Source organism: Sphaerodactylus townsendi, linkage group LG05 (genome assembly GCF_021028975.2).
Source record: "Sphaerodactylus townsendi isolate TG3544 linkage group LG05, MPM_Stown_v2.3, whole genome shotgun sequence".
NCBI lineage: Eukaryota > Metazoa > Chordata > Lepidosauria > Squamata > Sphaerodactylidae > Sphaerodactylus > Sphaerodactylus townsendi.
In genome coordinates this window covers 71039330-71053510 of record NC_059429.1, presented here as the reverse complement: position 1 = coordinate 71053510, position 14181 = coordinate 71039330, and the positions used below count along the sequence as shown (strand labels likewise).

The 14181-nt window shown below is 45.6% G+C and overlaps 1 protein-coding gene across 1 annotated transcript in view; it reads right to left on the bottom strand.

The window, feature by feature from the left end:
- Positions 1-10122: 10122 nt before the first annotated feature.
- Positions 10123-14181, bottom strand: part of STIL (STIL centriolar assembly protein) — a 30982-nt gene continuing 26923 nt past the window's right edge. Inside the window, exons 15-16 of the mRNA XM_048498134.1 lie at positions 13403-13659; positions 10123-11624 (exon numbers count right to left, since the gene is read on the bottom strand). Of these exons, the coding sequence (XP_048354091.1) occupies positions 10802-11624; positions 13403-13659 (1080 nt within the window). The 3' untranslated portion in view covers positions 10123-10801. The remainder of the gene's footprint in view (positions 11625-13402; positions 13660-14181) is intronic.

The window sequence follows — 14181 nt, the reverse complement described above, 5'->3', positions numbered from 1 at the left end:
GACTGCAACCTTAACCCTCTTCCCCCCCCCCAAAAAAAATTTCAATCTAGTAGATTGGGTTTCTCGTTGTTTTTAATTTTAGAACAACCACGGGCATCTGAAATAAATTTATATGGGGAACGAATGACGAGGGGTTATAAAGAAATGTGTGTTAGATTTGCTTTTTAAAAACCGCTTAATGCGGCATAATTCTTTCCAGTGATTTTTCTCTCCTGAATGGCGGGTGGTTAATTTCACGCCTCTGGTATCAACGCCGTCCCGCCGCCCGGCTCTGCTGTGCTGAGAAACAACCGGTTGCCCAAGGCCCGAAGGGGCGACTCTCCAGTGAGGGACCTGAAGGCCGCGCCCTAAACCCCCCCGGGCCGCAACGAGAGCCCTGAAGGCCACAGTTTGGAACCGGGAAAGCCGAGCTCAGGTCTCCGCTCTCTACGGCGGCCGCGGCACTTGTTTTCCAGCGGAAATCTAATCATCAAGCGATAGCCCTGAACACCTGGATTTCAAGGGAACAGAGATGTGCTGAACACGTTTAAGTCCATACTGTATGCGGAGTGGTTTATAAACGAGACAAAGAAAGACTCTGAGTCCGCAGTATTATCCCTGATAATTTTGTGGGATATTTTGTGCCCAGAGGTTCCGAAGTCAACAGCAAGCGCCCTATAACCCGGGTGATCCGTTAGGATTTAAATCGATTTTAATCCGGTTCAATTGACAGATTTGCCTTTTTTGGCCCCTTCCGCACATGCAGCATAATGCACTTTCAATCCAGTTTCACAATTGTTTGCAAGTGGATTTTGCTGCTCCGCGCAGTAAAATCCAGCTGCAAAGTGCATTGGAAGTGCATTATTCTGCCTGTGCAAAGGGGCCTAACTCATACAATGGAAGTGTCCCATTGTTCCCGATAACCTTTATCTTCCACTCCAAACAGCCGACCAGTATGCGAATACACACTCTTTATTCCAACGCGATTTGCCTTCTGGTAAATCGCTTTGGACGGGGCTCGTCGCCTTCGCCAGTGCGCAATTGAGGCAGACCCGGAGAATAACAAATTGTCATTCTCAGATCAGCATTGGACTTTCTTATATTGTTTGGTGGAGGATGCAGCTCACATCTGCCAGATTTAGTGAGAAAAACGTGCAACAAACGCGGTCCTTCGCTCTCCTCCGGTCTCTACGATCCTAAAGTAGACTCCGACTGCAGCAATGCAAACTTCAATTTGGGGCAAAAACGGCTTGAGCTGGTCTCTGCTAAACCTTGGAGCAGCAGAAAGGAGCTGCCAGGCCGAATTTGCCCGGGGTCGGGGTTACACAGGAAATGACAGACCCCGCATCAATCTCACCAATCAGTTGGGTCGTAAGGAGCCTTTCGGTTTCTTTTGATATGCTTAAAAAATTATTCCCCCTCAAACACTCTTCTGGGAATGGGAGCATAGGCAGATATTGCTGTTGCTCACTGTACAGACCGCCTTCTAGTTATTATTTCTCCTCTTCCTATTGACGCCCTTATATTTGCAATTTCAGGGAGATTCCTTTGTAACTCCAAAGTCCTGTTTCTGCAGTCTGTTGTTGAAACCCGGCCTGGTCCGACTGTAATCGTTTTGCCAGCTCGATGCTTCCTTCCTGTCGTAATTAGGACAAAACAATGCGGATCTTTAGTGAGGAAACCGCGATCCTCAAGGCACTTGGATTGTTCTCGCCAAACGCACCACTGGCTCTTGAGGAAGCCCGAGTCAATCAACCAAGTAAACTGTCTGCAAGTGGCAGATAAGCTTTGGCGTGCGAGTCAGACATCTCCTTAGTGAGGATCTGGCGGGCTAAATTGCGTTCGGGGATTTTGTCGCAAGCAGACGGTTTCCAGGGGCTGCCCCCTCCCCCCACCCCCGCTCATGTCTCCCGCACTTTCAAATAAGTGTTGGTGTGTGGGTGTCTGCAGAGCATCCCAGTGCCGAATTAACTGTTGTGGAATTAATTTATTCAGCTGTGATGGCGGTTTCAGAAGAGCACTAGAATAGATACGTGCCATATAGTCTATCAATGGCTATTAGGCATCGAACTTCCGTGTTTGAAGGCAATATGCCTTTGAATTATAGATGCTTGAAATACTCGGCAGGACCAGGTGGAAGCTTTGCTGAATCTCTTATTTATTTCATATTGGTTTATATTTACATCGATGGCCCGTCCCCCTCCTCCCCAGGCCTTCAAACTGGCTCACAAAAGGTATCTAACCAAAAAATAATATCGGCAAAGCACCATTCAACCATTTAATTTCGCTATATTCATAAGTTAAAAATAAAAATTTGGGGAAAAACCCAAGAACAGGAACATCTATCTCTCTGGACCTACCTCTGAGCTCCTCCCCCCACACACACACCCCAGAGCTGCCCAGAGGGCACCTGGCTGCCCATTGCTGAGGAGGGCGAGACCAATGCTCTGGATGACAACTGTTCGACTGGTGGACGCCGAGTGCCAAATTCGCAGGCATTTCCGTGCAAAGTGGTCATGAAGGTCACAGCGGCGGGGCCCTTCTTTCTGAACGGGCCCGCAGACTTGCGCGCTGTGCCACTCCCCGCGCCCCACAAAGCCTGCGTGCAGGCGCGGAGTGCTGCCCTTGTTCCTTCCACATGACCGGGGGGTGGGTGGCTGGGTACAGATTGCACCACCGACAGCTCCCCCCCGCCCTCTTCTCGGGCACGAAGGCGGCTGGACGACGCGTCTCTCGCTATCGCCAGCGGGACCCATAGAATTTAGTAGAAACGAACTGCAGCGGCGGATGACCCGGCCGCCAAGAGTGCCGCCCGCCTCCCCGAAGAATCGCCCCCACCCCCGGCGCGCCCCAGAGACAGACGGGTCGGCTTTTAAACAGCAGAAAACGGGGCCTCCGGACGGAGGCTGGTTGTGGTGCGGAGGAGGCGGCGCCCCAGTCCTGGCCGAGGCTCGTCCTTTAGGCCGGCCGGAGGAAATCCTCTTGCCTGTCCGGGTCCCGCACGGACTCGATGGTGCGGGAGGGAGGGAGGGGGAGGGAGGGAGGCGGCGGGAGAAGAGAGTCGCGGCTCCCCAAAGGCGAGGAGGGTCTGGCTGGCTCCTGGTTTGGTCTCTCGTTGGGTGGACTCTTTGCTCCGCGAAGCCCTCGGCCGAGCCGAGCCAGACCGGACGGAGCAGAGACGCCCTCCGCCTTCTTCGGCCGTGGCTTCTGGCCTGGCAAGTGGCCATCGGGCCGCAGCGAAAAAACGGGGTTGTGGGGTGGGGGGAGCAAGAGCTTGCCGGGCCCCGCGGGGCTTCTCCAATCGCTGGGGCTACGGGGCTCCCCGAGGGGTTTTGCGGCGGAAAAACTGGCCGCCTGCAAAACATAATCAACATACATTGCCTCCCATTTTGCTCTCTCCCCAGGACCAGGCCTAGAGTCCAAATGACACCTGAAGCTTCCTGACAGGCAGCAGCTCAATACAGTGCAGAAGGGGAGCTTTCCCGTCAGGAACTGTGCGCGCGCGCGGGGGGGGGGTCCTCATTGTCTGTAAGGGCACCCTCCTTTGAACGCGGCTTCCCACCGCCACCCGTTATTATGTTCTACCCAATATTTCCCAGCCGGAGGCTGCAAGAACCGGCGCAGCCGAGAAAACCTCGCTCCCCCCCCCCCCAATTTGCTTTCCTTTGGTGACAATGACTGGAGCCATTTTGGGCCTGGATATATTTATTTATATAGCTCCACTTCCCGCCTCCCTTTGCTGTAAAGAAGAAGAAGTCGAAGAAGAAGAGAGCAAGAGCGCGGCGCTGCGTGGCGTGGTGTGTCGGGTGGCTTCACAGCGCCGGGATCTCATTCCCACATCACGTCCAGTTTCCTATTTAGTATGGAGAGCGGAAGACTGGAGCAATGTGGCCAAGAGAGATAAGGCGCCAGCGATGGCCCGCCTGCCCTGATAAGCCCCTAAACCCATTATTTATAAAATGATTCATTATTATTGGCCAATTTTATCGAGGGAAAGCGGAAAATTATGGCTGGGATATGCGGGGAGGGGGGATTTGGGATGCGGGCCTCCTGGCTTTGTGTGTTTGTGTGTGTGCTTTCAAGAGAAGGCTGACTGGGGAGAGCGAAGGGAGGAATGAAATATTCGCCAGGACGGCCCACATTTAAATAACGAGCGCTTCTTTTAGCTCTCTTGGAGGTTTTTATCCTCTCCTGTGTGTGTCCCACCCACCCCCACTCACACACACTCACAATTAAATATGGAAGACCAACTCGGCTCTTTAATTAAATTTAATGAGCCACAATAATTGCAAAAGGAAAGGAAAGTCCGCCGCTGGAGAGCAACCGGGGGAAAGGAGAGGCCTGCCTGGGTCAGTCAGTGCAGTAAACCACAAACGTTGATATTGATTATTTATTACTCCCCCCCCCCCCCGAAAAAAACACCGTTCTTCACTGGAGACACGAAGGTTGAGCACAAGATTTACAAGCCGAGCTGGATCCGGCAAATCCAAGAGGGGGCTAGTCAGAAAGGAGCTGGAGGTTCCCGTCCAAAACCTCGCCAATATGCTCCAGAGCACGTCCTGCGAGATACCTCGCTACCTTTCCCCTAGTTTGAGGCAGGTCAGATCTAGGCCCGCTGGAGGAATGGGAAATTTGGCTCCCCGACCTAAGATTGATTTCCGATTAATATTCTCCTGAAATCAAGGGGATGCTCATAAATGGAAGAGGGGCAGGAGCAGACAAAGGCGGGTCGTTTGCTCAGGTAGCCCCTTCCACCTGAGCTCTATCGCGTCAAGATGGAGGATGTGCCCATCATCTTAGAGCCTTTTTTCCACGAACGGGGCGTGGGGCCGGATTAAGACACGCTGAGGCTTTAGTAGTTCCATCACATATTTTTCTTTTTTAAAAAAATGTGTATTTAGAGACCCCTCATGATGTGAAGCCCTGAATTGTAGCTTGGTTGTCGTGCGCATAAATCCAGCGCTGCCAATGGACTTCTTCCTCGAGCCAGTTTTCTTCTGTTTCCTTAAGCGTATCGAATGGATCGTAGCCCATCCCACTCTAAGGAAAGGTGGTTTTAAACCGCCTTTGTGTTGAATCTGCTTGTATTTTTGCGCTTTCCCTCGGACTCCTGGCCTAAAGTCCCATTACTGTGCTCTGAATTAACATGTGGGTGGAGTTTGATGCGAACGTGTGAAAAAGAACAGGCGACGAGTCCTAATAATCCGGACGGCATATTTGTATTGAAATAGTGTCACATAAAAATCGAGGTGGACGTTATTATTATAGGGATGCTTCAAACCGACTATTTTAGCTCTGCAATCCTAAAACGCATTTCCAAAATAAATTCTGTTAATGGGCAGTTGGCCCGCTGTGAAGAACACCCAGGAAGAGGGCGCCCCCCGCCCGCCCGCCCGCCACCCCACCCCGCTCCCTCTAGAGAGGCCAGTGGTTCTCTCTCGGCGGTGGGAAGCAGGGTCGGAGGCCCTCGACGTGACCCATGCAGACTCTTCCACGGGATGTGCTGCAGTATGTGAATCGTTCAGTTGGAGCTGTAGCACTTGATCCGCAACGTGCCATCTCCAACTGAACGATTCACATACTGCAGAGTCTCCAGCACATCCCGTGGAAGAGTCTGCATGGATCACGTCGAGGGCCTCCGACCCTGCTCCCCACCGCCGAGAGAGAACCACTGGCCTCTCTAGAGGGAGCGGGGTGGGGTGGCGGGCGGGCGGGCGGGCGGGCGGGGGGCGCCCTCTTCCTGGGTGTTCTTCACAGCGGGCCAACTGCCCATTAATAGAATTTATTTTGGAAATGCGTTTTAGGATTGCAGAGCTAAAATAGCCGGTTTAAATTTTAGCCCCTTTGTAGTGAAAGGAGAGCTATACACCCAAACTTTCTCCACGAATGATCTACCCGTCTCTTCCAAGACTGGCATTTTCGCACGAATTGAACTAGATTTGCATCAGCCGTGCGGATGCTGGGGGTGGGGTGGGGGGTACTTCTGTAAAAACTGAACGGAAGAAGGACAGATCTCATGAAACTGTCATAAACGCTGTGGAAGATAAGATCACCGTCCCTGTTATCAGTCCCGCAGCGGATCAAGATATGCTTTCCCTTTGTCTCTTGATCATCCGTCTTCTCTCTTATTGTTCGGTACAGTTAATTTCCAGCCTCCCTTCCGCATCTTCTGTTCTTGCACTCGTCCTTAGCGGGCTGCTTGCGGTATTGGCTTAACTAAATCAGGGAACAACTGGGCGGCATTGAAGGGTGCTGCTGCCTACACAGTCAGTAAGGGACCGCCGCACTGAGCCTGCAGGTCTCGCAAATACAGACAAATGACTCCAGTCTGTTCCCCTCGGCAGACCTGTTGCGGCTTGACAGCTCACCGTTTCCGACGACTTCTAAGATGTATAAATCTGCCTGTAAACACACAGATTCTCAAGGAAGGCTGCGACAAAATGCAAAGCAAACACATCGGTGTAGTGCAGCTCATCAGATTTAAAACCATCAATCACTGAAAATCTTTCTACCCCCCGCCCGCCGCCGCCTTCTGTTTATTTCCGTGCCTGCAGCGTCCTGCTCCAGAACGCTTTCTAGCTAAAACAACAGTCCTGCATTCGAGTCGTTCGCTGAAGAAAGGCAGACAAGGCTTTTTAGGACAAGCGCGGCAGTTTGCAGTTAGTCTTAATCAACGGTATTGATGACATTTGCAGCCCCCGACGCTTTTAGGGGGTGCAATCCTAGGAACACCTGACTTCCAAGCGGATTTCCTCAGGACTGCTTACTTTTGACTCCTGATTTGGACATACCTGGGCAGCATCTACCCCCTGCAACAAATGCCCGTTCTGTAGAGGTCGCCGGACTATGTAATGAACTGTTCTACGTGGAGGTACTTAGAGAACTGCCCTCTTGTGACTATTACTATTTCGGATAAGTGGGGATTTGGCCACTGACACCAGCTGTGTAGGCCTGATGCCCTCTTTCTATGTTAACTACAGCACGGGAGTCAGGAACCCCCAGTCCCTTTTGCGCGATATCCCATACAGCGCCCACTCCCACAACTTTGGGGTTCACTCTCCCCAGCCACGATCCGCTTTGTTCTAAGCTCAAGCAACGGCCCCCGACGCAGGACGTCCAGAAGAACTTGGAAAGGTCCCGATATTGCTTCTTTTAAATTTACAACCTCAGCCCCTAAGTAGTGTGTGTGTGTGTGGGGGGGGGGGAATCTCTCTGAATTGTAATGCTTTGTTGCGCGCGCATGAAAAGCTCTTACTGTGAAACAAATGAAAGCAACGCGAGTATACGATTAAGATCCCAATTGCATCTATACAGAATTGCTGTAGCAGTAAATTGAAATGAATGGGAATTGTTTCCAAGTCGAAGTACAGGTTTGGGTGGATGGGATGTAACTCCGGAGCAGTTCCGAAGCTTTGCCTAGATCGGGCCCAAACCCTTTCTTTAGTAAAGGCAGAGTTCAGGATTTCTTTATAAGGAGTTAGACATCGGTGCGGGGTTGCTTAATGTTTCCAAGCCCACCCGTCTCCCCCAGGTATCAAAATATGAGGAAGAGCAGGGGAGAGGGGTGCCAGGGATGGGTCAGCCTTGATCTTTCCCCAGAGGGGAAAAGAGAGTCTCACGACACTGGCAGGAAACTGGAAGCAGCAGTCACGACTGCTCACCAGGCTCCACATCCAAGTTACAGCCAGGAAACAGGAGGACAACTTCCTCTAGCCAGAGCCAGGAAATGGGAAAGACAGAATTAAGCTGTGGGTGTTGGTTAGGGAGGGATCATACTGCAATTCCAGGCAGCTACAGAAGCCCTGAGAAAAGGCACTCCCCCAACCCACACACACTGTTTTGGTTTTCTGTGAATCATGGGACCAGCAGCACTGCTGACAGGCAGAAACTCTCTAGTAAAATCTTTATCCCACCCTCCTCAGTAGAGCTCAGAGCAGCAGATAAGGTCCTTCCTCCTTCCATTTTATCATCACAACCACCATGCGCTAAAGGTATAAGATTCAGGGAGGTCACACAACAATTTCAAGGTATTGTGGAATTTGAATCTGACTTTCCCAGATCCTAGTGAGTCCAACACTTTAACCCCCCTCTAAAAGAGCAATCCCACCCATACGGGAACTGGGTGGGTAGCAGCTGTGGCCTCCAGACTCTGCTCCTACTGTCTTTACAGGAACCCTGAAACAAAGCTACTTTGCTCCACACTGTCATAACAATGGCTTGCTTGCAGAAGCCTTTGAACGTTTACAGTAAACATACAGCAAACACACACAATGCCATTATCAACTTTTGGAAGGAATTTCCAGTGTCTATGTCACACTGGTGTCTAAATTACACATGCAACCTGCGATACCAATAGTGCATGACTCAGTACTAATTCTCCATCTTTATTGATGAATCTCATAATTGGTAACTTCTATGACCCCAAAGGGTTATAGTGTTTGAGGACAAATTTCTGTATGAAAGTGCCATTTTCATACAACAGCCCACTTTCAGAGCAGAGGCCTCGATTCTTTTTTTGTACAATTTGGATTTTGCCACTTCTTTGGTATTTCTTCAAAGCAGATTTTCAGTAACATTGTTGGTGCAAATCACTATCCTGTTTCATTAAGATTATTTCACCTTTAGCCCATAATTCAATATTAACATGCTTAAATATACACAGACTTACTTGAAATATAGTTAACATTTTACAGAATCCCCATTGGCTGCATGTATATGACCTTTCTTGGATAGTCCAGGCCAGTCCAATCTCATCAGATCTTGGAAGCTTAGCTGGGCCAGCCCTGGGTAGTATTTGAATGGAAAACCTCAAAGGGAATTCAGGGTTACTACACAGAGGCAGGCAATGGAAACCCCCTTTGGAACAGATCTTACTTTTTTGCCATGGTAAAAATTAAGGTTAATAGTCTATTTCAATTATTCATTAAAATATTAGGGAGTGTATTTCATACCTTCCTCCTTCCAATCCACTCTTCTTAGCTGTGAAAGTCACCTTTGCCACTGAGCACATGCCTCTCTGGTGGTAGGTAGGGCCATGCACCATTTCCCCAGTATTTTTAACGATCAGGTTTAACAGATGTGGAAATTAAAACATATCTGCATGCCTATGTGAATATGGGGAAGGGTCAGCTTTTCTGGATAGTCAGTTTTTTTCTATTAAACCCAAACCTCCAAATTCAAGTTGCCTCTAAAGTTCACCATGGATCTCTGAGGCTGCAGGTGGGGCAGAGCTGAATGCTGGGCTTGGCAAAGCTGAACCCAGTGTTCAGTTCTGAACCACTTGCAACTCTGAGCCTATGTGGACTTCGAAGGTACTACAGAGCTCAATATGACACCCAGCCAGCCACAGAGAGGTAGGGTAGAGAGAGGATTCCTGATTTTTTAAAGGACAGCAGGGCCAAAGTGGCCCAAATAAATCTGCGATCCACTTTTTGGCTCCCTTAAATTGCTGCCATTGGGGGGGGGGGGAGGGAACAACCCCACCCAAAAAATACAGATAAGGTATTTTTGCCCCCCACCCCAGTTTGGCTTTGCTGAACACCCCCACTCTCAGTAGTAGGTACTTCTGATCAAGGAACATCAATGTCTTTCATTAAGTCCAAATATACCTAGAAGAATGCACTTCACAGCAGAAAAGTAGCTTTACACAGGTCAAAAAGGTATGCAAATAGAAAGATACAGGATCTTACCAAATTGGATAAAGCCTTATCTTTTCAACACACCACCTGCACTCCTGTAAAGTTGCTACTTCTAATCAAGAATTTATACACTGACATGTCACAACCCACAGTGAATTTCAGATTTTTGTTATGTTAGCCGCAGTCCATTACGTGCACTCAAATTTTATTTAACTTAGTTTATCCCCTGCCCTTATTTCCAAAGGGTCCCCAAATCAGCTTATATAATACTCCTCTCATCATTTTATTTTCATTTATAAATGGTAAAAAGATTCAAACTGGCCTGATATCTCAAAGTCAAACAAAATGCTTTAAGGAAGGCATTTCCCTTTCCTTTCAGGCATTTAAAGTTGCTTTATGGTAACTCTTTTTGAGCAACTAAGAGCTGAAGTACAGGGTATAAGTATCAATATTTAGTAGCACTGTGATCTAAGAACAGATCAGTTTGGACAGATAAAACAAAAACTTAGCTTTAAGAAAAACCTTGTATTTTACAGATTTGTTACAAAAACAGCCTAGCATAGTTTATTAATTTATACACATGAAGTGTTAAAGAGTTTAAAACCCACAAAAACGATATACTCCAGCAGTTTATGGAATGTTTTCCTTTTGTCATAATCAGAAACACAAAAGACAGAATTCCTCAACTGTGCTTCATGATCGGATTTGTAACAAGGAATTTTATCTGAAATGTATATAAGGAGCAGAGATGTAAACAGAAGTGATTATTCTAATGCTTGGTTATATGCAAATGGTAAATAAACAGGTTTAAAAAGTGAGTTTTACCTCAGACAGGGCAAGCATGGACATTTAATCTCTCTTGCTTTCATTAATGCAAAAGTAGACATTAATTAAAAAGCACAGACTGGTTTCACATTTTATGCCTACATTAAATTGATTGGCCACTTAGAGTGTATGGACACATGAAATGTGACACGACAGTACAATAAAGCTATATTCAATGTGATAACCAAGCCATCGTACTAAGCAACTGGATTGGCTGGGCTGAAACTGGACTCTTTCCATATTTATCTTACTGCCAAACAGCTTTTTGAAGAACAGTCACTGTCTTCTCTTGATTTCACTGAACGCTAAGAAAATGTAAAGTTGTACTAAGGACTGGTTGTCTTGTAAAACCACAAAGGTCAGAATAACTTTGGTAGCTGTCTGAGTTGCTGGACATCAAGAAATGTACCCACTGAATGCATGTTATCACCTTGACTTAAATGACCAAGAATAGGAGTTTGCAGAGTTTCAGGTACAACTGGGACATCTAAATTCTCTTTGTCAGGATGTTGTGTAAACTCTGCTTTGCCAGGCAGAAGTTTGGTTTTTGGCTTTAATTCCTTCAAAAATGGAACTGAATTTTCATTGGATTGCTGCAGGATTCTGAGTGGAAAGACTGCATTTGCAACATTTTTTAATACAAGGCCCTCTGAATTTGATAAATGACTGTTAGGCAACTCAGTTTCACACTGCCCTGGATTAGAAAGTTGTCTTTCACTAGCTCTTTCAGATGGATGCTTCCAGTGGGAAAAGTTTTCCAAGACAGGACTGATATCTAACTGCAGAACAGGTTCTAAGCTCTCTCCTCTTCTAAGGCAGTCAGCTTGCTGCTCCTCTTCATCATCACTACTGTCGGTACTTTGTAGGAGTCCATACCTTTTCATATACTTCTTGGTTGCAAAAGACATGTTACTTGGTGATATTAAGTTAAAGCCAACTAAACTCTTGTCTGCATTATTATGTAGAGGATTCTGCACTGATAAATCCATGGGATTTCTTTGGCTTGAACGACTCAAAGAAAGCTGGGACAGTTGACTTTCATTCAAGTACTTGAGGGCAATGGCGTTTGCCTCCATACTCAGATCTACTCCACTGGGAGTTAAGCCACTCATACCAACATTAGCAAAAGAGATGTAGTTTAGGCCAGGGATGACTGCTTCCGGGTTAATGCAGGCCAATGTACTAGAAGAGAACAAAACGTTATTTAGCTTTTTGTATACTCAATCACAAATGCAATTATTCTACCTAACAAATCATTAGGACAAAAAAAACTGAATGCACCACTCAGTACAAGCTGCTCCTGGCTACTCTGATCTTCATGCACTATCTCCTAGTCTTTCCTGGTATAGGATCACCAGAAGAAATATAGAGTATGATGTACTGTAAGCAGAGATGTTCCGCTGGGCTTTTGGTTGAGGTCACGCATTGTCTTGTACCATAATACTGGCCTCCCGACCACTACCACCAATTACACCACTGACCATCAAGTCTTTAACACCAAAGAACACATGCTGTTTTATATTCAAGTTGTGCACCTTCCATCTTCTGTTTATATTTATTTGGAAATTGATCTTGTTTCCCACCTTCATCTTTATGGTGACTACAACAATTGAGGAATCTGAGATTGGAGTTATAGATTGAATGGACTGTTATTTTCATCACCATTGAAATTTATTTTTGATTTTAGATTTTGATATTCTAATTTTATATTAAGGCTATGTCCTGTGTAGTGCTTTTAATTGTAAGCCACCCCGAGCCTGGCTGTGGCCAAGGATGTGCAAGGTTTAATTTATTACAATAAATAAATTTAAAAATACTGCTACAGGATGCTCTTTCTGCTGTGCAAAACCCAGAAAAGGCAAAAGGAAAGTCATTGTGGCAGAACCAAAAGCGCTGCCACAATGACTTTCCCTTTCCCGCATTTTGAACAGCAGAAAGAGCATCCTATAGCAACTACAGACAAGGCAACAGGTTCCAGGGTTACTTTGTTGGGAATGGCAAGAACTTGCAGTAGACAGGACATATTTTAGCGCACTTATGTTTTGAAAAGTTTTAACATTCCATCTCCAGTATAGTTGCAGTTGAAAACTCCATTGGGTAGATGGGGACATCTCCTTTGTGGGCCCATAAAATTGGCTTCCCTGACCCAAAATTTACCAATGTAAGGGTTCTTCTTAGGAGAGTCACCTACAGCTGCTATGCTGCAAATTTGATGTCTCTACCTTGAAAAACAGTTACCATAGAGCCCCTCCAAAATTCCAAATAGACTTTAATGGAGTTGAATATTTTCAGATATTAAAAAAGCTATTTATCAATACGAGTATTTGGCTTTTTTGCCTTTTTAAAAAAATTTCAGGTCTAATAAACCCAAATCCAAAAAATATCCCTTGTGTTGACTTGCATTTTTTTCCAGAAGAAAGGCAGACATACAAATATCTTAAATAAGTAAACTGTTGTCATCTAAGGTTCAAGCAAGTTGCTAGCCCTGGGTTTAAGGATACATTACTGAACTGGAAACATATACAGATCTTGTTTACAAATGTACTAGTTAGCTGAAAAGTTCTGCAAAATACTACACATAATTTAGTCTGTCTTCTGTTCTCTCTTATTTATCTTAATTTAAGCCTTTCTCCACAAGGAATATATGCCAATTCAATAATCTCTTCTAATTGTTCTTTTCAGAAATTTTCTCTAGTATTATGACATTCTTAAGCAGTGGAGTGCAGAGAACCAGACCCATAAACAGTTCTGAATGAGGCTAACAAACGCAGCTTGGTCTTTTCAACACAAATAAAGCAACCTATCATCCTTTACATTTTGTTCTTTTAGTCCAACTACCAAAGCCCACACTATTCATAATTTTAAATTATATTATTTCATTATGTTTTACTTTGCAAGTCACTTTTAGGAGTTTATCTGGAGAGGCAGCATAGTAATTTTATCACTCTTCTTTCAGTTACCTGGCATTCTCTACTTTGTGTACATTTTTCATCATCTTGTCAGGAAAGTCAAAATTAACTCCAAGGTTCTTTAATTGCTTCAGTGTGGAATTGAGTACACTATCTTTATCATTCAGGTCTGGGTTTGGTGCTGTACTTCTACTCTTTGTCTTGCTTGTTCTTGAGGATGCAGTACTTCCATTGCAAATCTGATCTTTCTTTGTAACACAAAAACTAATTTCTTCAGAAGATTCCTTCCAGAAGTGTTTTACTTGACCCTAAGAAATTACCAAAAACAAAACAAAACCAGAAAACATATTTGAATGTACTTCATGTTACAACTTTGGTAAGTCTATTATTATTTGGTAAGTCTATTATTATTATTAATTATTATTAATTATTATTAATTATTATTAATTATTATTAATTATTATTATTATTAGTATTATTATTATTTGAATTTGGTATACTGCTCAATCCCCAAAGGACTCTAGGATGTCAGAAAGCAATTTTTGTAATCAAGTGCTGTATCTGAAATATGCCTTTGCCTTCTTAGAAGCACAAGTTTGTGCAAGTATCTAACTGTAGCAGAAGAATCAGAATCAAATGCCTAAGACACAATGCCACTGTAGTTACTGTAATGCAAGCCTCTATCAGCATCACAGTAACTCTGCGGCATCTGCTTAAAACGAGCTACTGGGTTATCTACTCTACAAATCAGACTGAGGAAAGTCAAAGTACCACTTATGCCTCAACAAGTTTGAAATGAACCTGTGCTCATTAGCACAATTCTTTTTGCA